The sequence below is a fragment of the Antedon bifida genome, chromosome 3, assembly GCF_963402885.1.
Source record: "Antedon bifida chromosome 3, ecAntBifi1.1, whole genome shotgun sequence".
NCBI classification, from domain to species: Eukaryota; Metazoa; Echinodermata; class Crinoidea; order Comatulida; family Antedonidae; genus Antedon; species Antedon bifida.
Window position 1 is genome coordinate 29,195,643 of NC_136228.1, and position 14,924 is coordinate 29,210,566.

General features: G+C 31.3%; 1 protein-coding gene across 1 annotated transcript; it reads right to left on the reverse strand.

Moving 5' to 3' along the window:
* Window positions 1–4,468: 4,468 nt before the first annotated feature.
* Window positions 4,469–14,721, reverse strand: LOC144837308 (uncharacterized). The gene is made up of 6 exons (XM_078692359.1): window positions 14,205–14,721; window positions 12,950–13,144; window positions 12,135–12,188; window positions 5,312–11,848; window positions 5,027–5,134; window positions 4,469–4,806 (listed from the first exon to the last, which is right to left on the reverse strand). Exons 1-6 carry the CDS (start codon window positions 14,719–14,721, stop codon window positions 4,469–4,471), a joined length of 7,749 nt encoding a protein of 2,582 aa, XP_078548485.1.
* Between the last annotated feature and the right edge of the window lie 203 nt (window positions 14,722–14,924).

Below are 14,924 nucleotides of genomic sequence, written 5' to 3' on the forward strand. Positions count from 1 at the left end.
CTTTCTCGGTAATTCTTCTTCCGATTCCGAATAAAAATCACACTCGGTTCCTATGCTTTCTTTAATACTAATAGAAGTAAGTAGGCCTAGTCTAGGCCCTGGACCTAGTTTTAATCTTATGCCTATTTTAATGATGTGCCAATACAATAAATGTGAATCTTTTAATAAACAAAAAACGTGCACAATTTCCGTATGAATCTCTGTGAATTTGTGTTTCTAGTTATTTAAAGAAAATCTACAAGAAGAACAATATTAATTAATATTTGGCTTTAAAAAGAAAATAATAAATTAAAAAGAAATACTGTAATAACTCTAATAAAATAACATTTGCCTCGAAACTTAAATGAAAATACTCGGATCGGTATGGAAATGGTAGCAATGAGAATGTATGGTGTTAGTTACATTTTTTCTCCAAACACATTTAGAGTGAGAAAAGAAAGATAATAATGATATACCAGGGAAGAGAACCCTGGATATACTTGTTTTATTTTAGTTTACAAAAGTTTTCTGAGTTTGCATTTTATTGTCTTATATTGTTGCTTAACTAAAATAGTTAAGAACCGCTTAAGCAATATATAAGCTTATTTGTTAAACTGCTATAGTTTTTGGCATAAGACGATTTCTTTTATGCTAAGCAAGTTCGATAAATCCGGCCTCTGCTCTTCGATGATAATGATAATGTTAAAACAGTTGTACTATAGCCTGAGTGTTGGTAATACAAAATACATTAAAATAGGTAATGTGTAGGAGATGATAAGTCAATGAGATTTAGAGAGTGTGTGCTAGTAGCCAAAGAGGAGGAAAAATTGAAGTTTCTAACTCAATAAAACGATGTATAAGGTAAAATCAAATCATGCATATAACAAGTAAGTACAAGATCCATATTTTCTACTTGTTTTATGACTTTTACTTTAGTTTATTAATTATCATTTTCCACGTGACTAGAAAATGGATATTTAACCTGACGTCATTCTCACGTTTTCGCACGTTATTATTGGTTTAGCCTACTCGACAATTAAACTGACGATATCAATCATGCAATTGTTTATGATAATTAATTTGAACGATATTTTTCTTTAAATAATACAACAATTTCTTTTAAATGAATAGCCCTACTATGTTTTTTTTCTTTTATTTCATCTACGTCGTGAGGTAATTTCCCGATTGATCGTAATCATTTACGTTATATATTCTCTATTTCTCTAAAAACATTCGGCACACAGAATATAATATGTTCTTGTATTATTAAAATTAAAAACAATATTTAAAAAATGCATGATGATCTCCATCTTTGCTTGCCACATGCAAGCGACACTTGACTATTTGTGATTATTTTTTTAATGCATTCTTGCAATTTTTAAGTGACATACATTATATAAAAAAAAAAATATGTTAACGGACTACATCTAACAATTAATTAAGTGCTTTGGTGTCCTACTTTACATTGTAAATTTCCGAATTTTAGAGGGGCCGGGCAGACGGAGCTCTCCGGTTGCATCCGCATGACATTAGTTGTGTCTAAGCATAGGGAACCAATACGTTCACTCATGTTCACTGCCTTGTTTGTGATCATAGCAATACAGATATTTAAGTTCTTTAAGTTATTTGAGATGATCGAGATGAATGAAATTAGGGGAAAATATAATTAAATATTAAAAAGGCATTTAATTTACAAAGAAATAAATAAATGAGACATACTGGTACTATATCCACGAAAGTTCATGGCTACATACATACATACTTTTTATCAGCTGGCTAACTAACTTTTCAAAACATAATACGGTAAACAAGTAAGTCGTTTTGAGACACAGTATGAATTTAGTGTGCTATGCCTACTATGATTGACTAAAAATCCTGTCTGCCGCCCACTATTTCATGCCACGTGTATTTACCAGATCACACAAACAAAAACATCTACTTTTTTTGTTTTACTCTAAATCAATAACTTTAAAAACTGCACAACGACCTATTGAAGTGTGTAAGCTCACGTTTATTATCATCACAAACCTATATGACCTTATAGTAGTTTACACTGATCATCATCCGCACTCTAACCTCACAAAACTCCAGTCTCCGATAGTCGCACGATCAGCGTCCCATATTGAATATAAATTGTCATTTCATCATCATCCATCATCCGTTACGCTATTCGTCTTGGGTAGACATTGCGTACGCTAATCGTTTCCATGACTCTCTTTCGGTGGTCTGATGGTCTGTCATTTATCATCATCCTAATCATAAAAAAACTACCCAATCAAAAAGTGCATGTGCAATCGATCCAGCATATTCATCGTTGTGGTGAGAAAAACTCCCTGATATCACTAATAATCAGTATACATTTTTCTGGTTTTATATTTTGTTAATCAGAACTATCCTTCTCATTGTCATGTCGTCATATAAATACTATACTTTTGGTTAGTTACTTATTTCAATTCAACACAGTTATTCGACATACAAAATCACTGTAAATGATCGCCATTATCATCTTTGTCATCAACCTTGTTCGTTATATCTATGATGTACAAAACAACAGCAACCAGCTATATTGGTACTTTTATTTACGTACACATCTCTGGCTTGTGACATGAAATCGTACACTGGTCTATAATCCGTACTCGTATAATCAACACATAATTATAAATATTTCTCTCTATTTTTTATGCCCGTTTATGCAATACGTCATTCTTTGATTACTCACGCATAACGGAGTGTAACTAGTGCCATCATATATCTATCTTCGTTGGTTGTAGCCATGAGGCTTCATTTTGCCTTTTTTATGATTTCGTTACCACAGTGAATACACCACCTTCGTTGTTATCGTCATTTTCATCGTTATCATCATCGTCATATCATATCATCCCCATCATCTCCAGATCGTCAACGTTGAGATGAGAGTATAATGTTCTGTCCTTTAGGTGTGAAATGATGGTGCTTTGTCTGGCTGCCTGGTAGGACGCACGCATTTGGAATTATTGAGAGATGGCATTGTGTTATTGTTTGTCTAATAATTTTTTTTTTTAATTTGGTATAAATTAGGATAATAATGTTGTCAGTGTTTGTCTATGAAGTACAAATAACAAATCAAACTGTATAGTTAATCATTTATTATGTCTAAATCATTTTATTGATTTAGTAAACTCTCAATTTTACTCTTCCCTGATAAACAATAATAATTGATGTAAACTATACTAATTAAAACTAATGTACACAAACAATCCGGTATTATGACCGTCGACACTAAACCAGCATGACTAAGCTAAATACACAAACATTGGTAATTTCCATTGAATTTACAATCCAAATTCTATAAGTTTAATATGTTTTAATGATACACATATATTATAATATGCTCTACAGATTAAATTATAAATTACCTTGTTAATATTGTCTGCGGTACACCACCATAAATTCCTAAGAAATGAAGTATCTAAATTGTATCTACTACTGAGTTTTTTTAAAGACTTCAAATTACTTTGTAATGTTTATAAATAAATTCCTTGTCATTCATCACATGCTTATTCCTAATTTCACCTAATTCATTTTTTGGAATTCACTGGGAATAACTACATTGTTTAATTTTTAGGATTATGTTATTATTTAAGTGAATATTCGTGTGACAAAAGTACAATACATTAAACATTTTCCTCAAACTACCTATAGATATACAGTACAAAGCTCTGTTGTTATAAACATTTGGCGAACACTAATGTCAGCACGCGTTGTACGCAAGTTATATGTGAGAATAAACATAATAAGCATCTTACATGTAATTGAAATAAAACTATATTGTAATATAATAATATTTAATTGTTCAAGGTTGCCTTTAATAATATATGGAATGTGTTAACAATTTTTAATTAATATATTACAGGTTATGCTTCATAAACAGATATTTGTCTTTAACAATGAAAATTGAAGAAAAAAAGTACTATTATTGGATAATGGATTTTAATTTGACTGCAGGTTTTATTTATTTCAGGCTGTATTTTAAAGTTACTCTCAATTTGATGATTTATTTGACTTGATGCATTTTGGTTTATTTTTACAGAATCATTAAATAAAGTTTTTCAGATTGCTTTTTCAAAATGACAGATGGGTGTCTATTATTTATTTTTAGTTTACACTAATACCTTACAATACAGCACTCAGCTTTACACACTACATAGTAAGCAATAAAAGAAAAAATTAAAAATAATCACTACAAAAAGAGAGTAAACAATTAGAAAATACTTATTCTGTAAAGAATTCTATTTCCCTCACTGAACACAAACCAATTATACTTTTTGATAGGCCTAGATTACAATCGTTTATGTAAAGTTTACACAGTTTAAGGAATCTACTATCAAGTACCAAGTAAGGATACATCAATGTCACTTATATCATTATTACTAATAATGAACTCTTGTAATTCTAACATATCTCCTTCATATACTCTCATCATTTCATTCATTACAGTACCTGATAATTTTCAAGTATTCATATACCGTTTGAGTAGTTTAGGAGATTTACTCAAGAAGGTACCAAGTAAGGTGCCATTAATGTCACTTAAATCATTATTCCAAATATGAATTTCTTTTATTTTTAACATATCTCCTGCATACACTCTAAGTCTATTCATGTCATTCATTATGGTACCTGGTAATTTGCAATTATACATTTCAGATTTCAGTAGTTTAGGAGATTTACTCAAGAAAGTGCCAAGTAAGGAGCCATCAATGTCACTGATATCATTATCACTAATAATAACATCTTGTAATTCTAACATATCTCCTGCAAACACTCTAACAATGTTATTCATTACGGTACCTGATATTTTACAATTATTCATGTCAAGTTTCAGTAGTTTAGGAGATTTACTCAAAAAAGTACCAAGTAAGGAGGCATTAATGTCACTGATATCATTATCACTAATAATAAACTCTTGTAATTCTAACTTATCTCCTTCATACACTCTGATCATTTCATTAATTACATACCTGATAGCTTGCAAGTACTCAAGCCAAGTTTCAACAATTTATGCGTTTACCAAGTAAGGAGCCATCAATGTTACTGATATCATTATCACTAATAATAAATTCTTGTAATTCTAACACATCTCCTTCATATATTCTAATCATTTCATTCATTACGGTACCTGATAATTTGCAAGTATTCATATATAGTTTGAATAGTTTAGGAGATTTACTCAAGAAAGTGTCAAGTAAGGAGCCATTAATGTCACTGATATGATTATTACTAAGTAATACTAACATCTTGTAATTCTAAAACAAATCTCCTGTATACACTCTGATCATTTCATTTATTACAGTACCTGATAGCTTGCAAGTATTCAAGCCAAGTTTCAACAATTTAGGTGATTTACTCAGAAAAGTACCAAGTAAGGAGCCATCAATGTCACTGAAATCATTATCACTAATACTAAATTCTTGTAATTCTAACACATCTCCTTCATATGCTCTGATCATTTCATTCATTATGGTACCTGATAATTTGCAAGTACTCATATACAGTTTGAGTAGTTTAGGTGATTTACTCAGAAAAGTACCAAGTAAAGAGCCATCAATGTCACTGATATCATTATTACTAATAACAACATCTTGTAATTCTAACATATCTCCTGTATACACTCTGATCATTTCATTCATTACATTACCTGATATCCTGCAAGTACTCAAGACAAGTTTCAACAATTTAGGCGATTTACTCAGAAAATTACCAAGTAAGGAGCCATCAATGTCACTGATATCATTATTACTAATAATAAATTCTTGTAATTCTAACACATCTCCTTCATATGCTCTGATCATTTCATTCATTACGGTACCTGATAATTTGCAAGTATTCATATACAGTTTGAGTAGTTTAGGTGATTTACTCAGAAAAGTACCAAGTAAGGAGCCATTAATGTCACTGATATCATTATTACTAATAACAACAGCTTGTAATTCTAACATATCTCCTGTATACACTCTGATCATTTCATTCATTACATTACCTGATAGCCTGCAAGTACTCAAGACAAGTTTCAACAATTTAGGTGATTTACTCAGAAAAGTACCAAGTAAGGAGCCATCAATGTCACTGAAATCATTATCACTAATACTAAATTCTTGTAATTCTAACACATCTCCTTCATATGCTCTGATCATTTCATTCATTACGGTACCTGATAATTTGCAAGTACTCATATACAGTTTGAGTAGTTTAGGAGATTTACTCAAGAAATTACCAAGTAAGGAGCCATCAATGTCACTGAAATCATTATTAGTAATAATAAATTCTTGTAATTCTAACACATCTCCTTCATATGCTCTGATCATTTCATTCATTACGGTACCTGATAATTTGCAAGTATTCATATACAGTTTGAGTAGTTTAGGTGATTTACTCAGAAAAGTACCAAGTAAGGAGCCATCAATGTCACTGATATCATTATCACTAATAATAAATTGTTGTAATTCTAACACATCTCCTTCATATGCTCTGATCATTTCATTCATTACATTACCTGATATCCTGCAAGTACTCAAGACAAGTTTCAACAATTTAGGTGATTTACTCAGAAAAGTACCAAGTAAGGAGCCATCAATGTCACTGAAATCATTATCACTAATACTAAATTCTTGTAATTCTAACACATCTCCTTCATATGCTCTGATCATTTCATTCATTACGGTACCTGATAATTTGCAAGTATTCATATACAGTTTGAGTAGTTTAGGTGATTTACTCAGAAAAGTACCAAGTAAGGAGCCATTAATGTCACTGATATCATTATTACTAATAACAACAGCTTGTAATTCTAACATATCTCCTGTATACACTCTGATCATTTCATTCATTACATTACCTGATAGCCTGCAAGTACTCAAGACAAGTTTCAACAATTTAGGTGATTTACTCAGAAAAGTACCAAGTAAGGAGCCATCAATGTCACTGATATCATTATCACTAATAATAAATTGTTGTAATTCTAACACATCTCCTTCATATGCTCTGATCATTTCATTCATTACGGTACCTGATAATTTGCAAGTACTCATATACAGTTTGAGTAGTTTAGGAGATTTACTCAAGAAATTACCAAGTAAGGAGCCATCAATGTCACTGAAATCATTATCACTAATACTAAATTCTTGTAATTCTAACACATCTCCTTCATATGCTCTGATCATTTCATTCATTACGGTACCTGATAATTTGCAAGTATTCATATACAGTTTGAGTAGTTTAGGTGATTTACTCAGAAAAGTACCAAGTAAGGAGCCATTAATGTCACTGATATCATTATTACTAATAACAACAGCTTGTAATTCTAACATATCTCCTGTATACACTCTGATCATTTCATTCATTACATTACCTGATAGCCTGCAAGTACTCAAGACAAGTCTCAACAATTTAGGTGATTTACTCAAAAAAGTACCAAGTAAGGAGCCATCAATGTCACTGATATCATTATCACTAATAATAAATTTTTGTAATTCTAACACATCTCCTTCATATGCTCTGATCATTTCATTCATTACGGTACCTGATAATTTGCAAGTACTCATATACAGTTTGAGTAGTTTAGGTGATTTACTCAAGAAAGTGCCAAGTAAGGAGCCATCAATGTCACTGATATCATTATTACTAATACTAACATCTTGTAATTCTAACATATCTCCTGTACACACCTTGATCATTTCATTCATTACATTACCTGATAGCTTGCAAGTACTCAAGCCAAGTTTCGACAATTTAGGCGATTTACTCAGAAAATTACCAAGTAAGGAGCCATCAATGTCACTGAAATCATTATCACTAATACTAAATTCTTGTAATTCTAACACATCTCCTTCATATACTCTGATCATTTCATTCATTACGGTACCTGATAATTTGCAAGTATTCATATACAGTTTGAGTAGTTTAGGCGATTTACTCAGAAAATTACCAAGTAAGGAGCCATCAATGTCACTGATATCATTATTACTAATAACAACATCTTGTAATTCTAACATATCTCCTGTATACACTCTGATCATTTCATTCATTACATTACCTGATAGCTTGCAAGTACTCAAGACAAGTTTCAACAATTTAGGTGATTTACTCAGAAAAGTACCAAGTAAGGAACCATCAATGTCACTGAAATCATTATCACTAATAATAAATTCTTGTAATTCTAACACATCTCCTTCATATGCTCTGATCATTTCATTCATTACGGTACCTGATAATTTGCAAGTATTCATATACAGTTTGAGTAGTTTAGGCGATTTACTCAGAAAATTACCAAGTAAGGAGCCATCAATGTCACTGATATCATTATTACTAATAACAACATCTTGTAATTCTAACATATCTCCTGTATACACTCTGATCATTTCATTCATTACATTACCTGATAGCTTGCAAGTACTCAAGACAAGTTTCAACAATTTAGGTGATTTACTCAGAAAAGTACCAAGTAAGGAACCATCAATGTCACTGAAATCATTATCACTAATAATAAATTCTTGTAATTCTAACACATCTCCTTCATATGCTCTGATCATTTCATTCATTACGGTACCTGATAATTTGCAAGTATTCATATACAGTTTGAGTAGTTTAGGAGATTTACTCAAGAAAGTGCCAAGTAAGGAGCCATTAATGTCACTGATATGATTATCACTAATAATAAATTCTTGTAAATCTAACATATCTCCTGTATACACTCTGATCATTTCATTCATTACATTGCCCGATAGCTTGCAAGTACTCAAGCCAAGTTTCAACAATTTAGGCGATTTACTCAGAAAAGTACCAAGTAAGGAACCATCAATATCACTGAAATCATTATCACTAATACTAAATTCTTGTAATTCTAACACATCTCCTTCATATACTCTGATCATTTCATTCATTACGGTACCTGATAATTTGCAAGTATTCATATACAGTTTGAGTAGTTTAGGAGATTTACTCAAGAAAGTGCCAAGTAAGGAGCCATTAATGTCACTGATATCATTATTACTAATACTAACATCTTGTAATTTTAACATATCTCCTGTACACACCTTGATCATTTCCATCATTACATTACCTGATAGCTTGCAAGTACTCAAGCCAAGTTTCGACAATTTAGGCGATTTACTCAGAAAATTACCAAGTACGGAGCCATCAATGTCACTGAAATCATTATCACTAATACTAAATTCTTGTAATTCTAACACATCTCCTTCATATACTCTGATCATTTCATTCATTACGGTACCTGATAATTTGCAAGTATTCATATACAGTTTGAGTAGTTTAGGAGATTTACTCAAGAAAGTGCCAAGTAAGGAGCCATTAATGTCACTGATATCATTATTACTAATACTAACATCTTGTAATTCTAACATATCTCCTGTACACACCTTGATCATTTCATTCATTACATTACCTGATAGCTTGCAAGTACTCAAGCCAAGTTTCGACAATTTAGGCGATTTACTCAGAAAATTACCAAGTAAGGAGCCATTAATGTCACTGATATCATTATCACTAATAATAAATTCTTGTAATTCTAACACATCTCCTTCATATACTCTGATCATTTCATTCATTACGGTACCTGATAATTTGCAAGTATTCATATACAGTTTGAGTAGTTTAGGTGATTTACTCAGAAAAGTACCAAGTAAAGAGCCATCAATGTCACTGATATCATTATCACTAATAACAAAATGTTTTAATAACTTATCTCCTGCATACACTCTGATCATGTCATTCATAACGTCAGCTGAAATTTTACAATCCCTCATTTGAAGTGAAATCAACCTAGGGAACTTACTCAAGAAACTACCCAGTAATGTACCATCAATGTCACTTAGGTTGTTGTTATTGATACTAAGGTCGACTATGTTCAGCACAGCTTCTCTATCACACCTAATGATATCATTCATCACTTGACCTGATAGATTACAATTACTTATATCAAATAGAAGACAAAACGGAGACATCCTAATCAAAGAATGCAGTAATGTAGCTTTAATGTTGCTCAAATTATTATTTCTTATTTTAAGAGCGTATAATTCCAGTTCACCACCCATTTTAGAACACTCTCTAATCATATCATTCATTACATCTCCTGATAGACCACAATTACTTAAGTCAAGTTGAAAGCTGAAAAAGTAAGCAATGTGGGCCAGAATCTTTCCTTTTTGAGGATTATCATATGTTGATAATTCATTTACAAAAGTGCTCAAATCAAGTTTACTCAAATCCATGCTATGAAATTGCCTGATAAGATTTGTAAAATCTTCACCTAAGACTACTTCAGAGTTTTGATTAAAGTGGGAAATAAATTGTTTTAAAGATTGACATACATGAGTGTGGTTTAACATCACGCTGTTTGTGTATGGTTTCAATAATGTATTCACCCTTTTCAGATCGGATTTTTTAACACGGTTTAGGTAAATACCCAAAGAACGATATGTTGAAAATTTATTTGTAACCCAATATCTCAAAAATTTACCAGCATCGCCACCAAGATACCCTACTACAAACATATTTACCTTTTCAAATCTCCTAAGTTCTCTTATTACCTTCCATTCATTTTCATTCAATGGCTTAAGTAACTGTCTTTCAGGCTTTGTGCATTCATTCGACATACTTTCGTTGTTATAAAGTTTGTATAAGTAGAATCCCACCAATGATTCCCCTATCAAGTTGTGCGGAGGTATGTACATATCACTTGTGGGTTTTTTTGAAATCGGTGACATTTTAGAAACAAATCCAAGTTTTAAGGCTAGGTCAATCAACCCTTGGTCTTCTGTCGATGCTTCCAAATCATGTTTGCTTATTGAAAGTTTAGCTAACGTTAAGAAAGAATTACACATACACTTCCCTAACAAAAGCATAGCATTTACATATTCTGATGGAGCATCTTCAAATTTAGTAAACTTTTTTTTTTTAGTTTTATTGAATTGGTTAAATAGGCAAAGAAAAAATTCTTTGAACAGATCAGACTCACTATAAGGAAGACGTCTGTTTTCTATCCAGGAAAGACAAATTGAAAGTAGTAATAATGGATTTTTACACAATACATATGCTTCTGAATGACTGCGGTCAATTGTAATTTTTTTCTCGTCAAGCTCCAATTTCCGCCTAAGTGATTTTCCAAATTCGGCTTTTCCAAAATGATTAAAAAATTTGTTAATGTATTTTCTAATGCTATCTTTATCAAATCCACCCACTCTCACATGCAAATCACACATCATCTTAAATTTATCTAAACATTTAAAGTTATCTGATCGGGATGTTAGCAGCACAACACTATTTCCTAATGTGTTCTTTGTGAAAAGATTTATGAAGCTTTTATTCTCAAAACTGATTTCATCCAATCCATCTAATAACAACACAATCTTGTTGTCATTTTGATCAATAAATCTTTGAATTAACAATGGATCATCTCCTGGAAGCTTTGTCTTTCTAGTAAAATCGTTCATATCAAGTTGTGTTTCAATCAAATCAAAGATGTCTTGCCCTTTTTCTAAATCTTTAACATTCAAGAAAAACACAATTTTACCTTTAAATGCAATTGGTTTTCCAAGAGTTGAACTGTATGCCAAGTACCTTAATAATGTTGTTTTACCAATCCCAGCATCACCAGATATAAGAACTCTACATGCTGGCATCGATTCGATATCAGCTAACATTGTTGGTAATGTAGTTGGTTGGCTGCCATTTATCTCATTTTCTTTCAATAATTTCAATTCAGTGAATATTTCAATGTTGAAATAAGAATTGCTATTCATTATTGATGATGTAAATTTCTTATTGTTATTGCGGCACACCATTCTTTGTCTATCAAGCAGATAATCTTTGATTTTTTCTATAATATATAAACAAGACAATCAATCAAATAAATTCATGAAAAAGTATTAAACATGCCACTAAACGTTGCTTTTTTACACAAGGTCATATGTGCACTGACTTCTTGAATGTCCTATTTAAAATTACCATGTCTATTTGTTTTCAATTATAATATAAGAAAAAACAATTGTAATTATAAAAAGGTATTATTTAATATTATACGTTATTTGAATAGAAATATTCTTTATTCTTGACTTGCTATGATACATTTGAAAAAATGTATCTGCCCAAAAATATGGTTTTACCTTCTCTCGAAACTATCTTCTTTCTCTTCGATGCTCTATCTTCATCAACATTTTCTAGAAATCAATTAAAATGTATAAAGAGTAAACGATATTCACAACGATTTTAATTAATTAAACAAACTTTATATTAAAAGGGGTACAATGATTCACACTAGACTCATGCCATCTTGAGATTATGCAGACCTTCTTTTTTAAAAGGAAATGGAAAGTAAATTGAAGAAGAGAAGATACAGGTTGGTACAAGAGGTCGGTGTCCGAAAGCGACCAATGTGGACTATATACATGTAAGTGGAAGTTAATTATTGTTAAGAAGATGACTCAGTCCTTTAAAATAAATTGAAACATTCTAGACAAACATTTGTTGGAAATGCTTAAACTAAATTTTTAATCAATTTAGAGCACGTTTCAGGCCATATTGAACATTTCAAAAGTATTAAACTTTTTGCATCGCGCGTACCTTTTCTAAACTGTAAACGTGAAAATTAATATGAAAGCGAATAAATTTTAGATAGGATTAATTAATTTACAATTTTGGCTTATCAAAAATTATGTCATTTAAAAATAACATTATTAACGTTTTTAGATTTAGAGTATAGCGTATCCGTGCTGTAATTTCTTCCAAATTAAACCTTGGTAAATAGGCCTACTCGCTTTGAGTCGCTGTGTCGCTACTTGATTCGAGAAAGTTCTATTCTGATCAATCAAGCACCTATAGAATTATTGACGATACCTCCTGAATAAGCTTATAATGTGGAAACGAGGCTTTTGTGCAGATCCCTTAATTTCAATTATATAGTAATTGTCATCAATTGTACCTTTGTCAGATTTGTCTTTTAGTCTTCTCTTTAGTTTATGGCCTGTATGAGCTGATGTAGATGCTTGGGCATTGATGTCGTCATCACTATAATAATCTTCATTTATTTTCCTTTTCTTTTGACAAGTTTGGTCACTTATCTCGTCGTCATCAATATTACTACCTAAAGAAATGTTTGTTGCACGAACCCTTTTATCTGAATAAAGAAAAAAAAGTGTGTTTATGTTTATTTATTTACTTTAAAGCATTTTTAGTCGCGTGGACGCGACTCAATAGTTCACTATGTCGGTCGGTCGGTCGGTCTGTCTGTCGGTCCGGTATCACTATGCGTTTTATCGCTTTTCTGTACTTTTTGAACTGTTTTGATGTACAGTACAGAAAAGTTTTAAAGTACATTACTTTTTGAAAGTTCATTTTTTTATGAGAGCACGCGACTTATGGCTATTGGCCTTGTTTATTGGAGCTATACTTACTGTAATATTTGCCATGCTTAATAAGTATTACGTTATAAGAACTATTGAGTAAATTTGTAGGTGAAAACCGTTTTGATGGCAGGTATATGGTGGAACGACATCGGAATGAGTTGGCACATCCATGTATGTGTTGTAAATAAAGTACTGCTGAATTTAAATAAATTTTATGTAAGAAGCTTATTGATGTCGTCATTACTATACGAATCTTCAATTGTTTTCTTTTTTTTTACTTATATCGTCATCCTATTATTACAACCTTAAGGAAATGTTTGTTGCACGAACCCTTTTTGTTTTTTGACTAAATTTATCAAATATTTCCAATCTTTTGTTATGTTATTGTAATATTATATTGATATTTAAATGTTGTGGTTGAGGATCTATGTGGTAATGTTGTGGTGTTCAGATAATGAAAAAAACGTTATTGTAACCATAATTATGGCATTGACTTACAAATACGGCAAAGTTTAAAAATATAATAAGCATTCGATATTATATATTATATTATAAATAAATGTTATGAAATAAAAAATAAAATATTTAATAAAATAATGTTCTTTTAGTAATTCATTTCAATGGACAGAAAAACGTCAATTTAGCATCTTTTACAATCCAATATAAACTAAATAAATGAAATAATAATAATAATGTGTGCTTGCTGTTGGTTAAACCATTCATACGTATTACACGAATGTATGACTTAATGAAATCTGCTTGCGTGTGAGGGTAACAGTTTGGGTTACAGTATTGGCATCACTTAAGAAAACAACAATTAAATAGGCCTACCTGTACTTAGTAGATCTGTCTGTGTACGTTTTCGAAGTAGTCTTGTAAACTGGTCTACATTGGCTGGTAACGTTTCCTTCATCTCCAGATGCATTATTACATCCCAAAGATTGGTATACTCATGGTTTTCTACATTATACATAGCAGTAACCTTCTTTAACGCAGCTGGTTCAGCTTCTTTCACAGCTCTAAAGAGTTGTTTGCGATACAATGACAAATTATGTTTGTCTATATTTTGAATGTTGTTCTCTTCTATATACTGATTGAGAAGCCGTTTCGCATCTTCCGGACCAGTAAGTGTTACAATCTCCAGTAGAAGGTTGACGTCATTAGCTGTGACTATCCCTTTGCTTTCAAGTTTATTAAATAAAGTATGTCCTATGGACTTTTCATCGGTAAGGTCTGATAGACTTAATTTATCAAATAGACAAAATTTCAACAACTTATAGTCTGTACCGACATAATGGTCACTGAGTTTAGATTTTAAGTCATCAAACTCATCTGTAAGGTTTGCCATTTTTCAAAATTATGTATTTAAGGCCTGCAAAAATAAAAATATAATATATAGATAAATCATTATGACAACTATCATTACAGCATAATGATAATGCCGATCCAACGTTTACTATTGTACCAACCAGTAATTGATTGTTTGGGTGGCTTGGCACTTTGCCCTTCTTGCAAATACAATACAGTAACGTTGCAGAGGGCGGCTCTGCA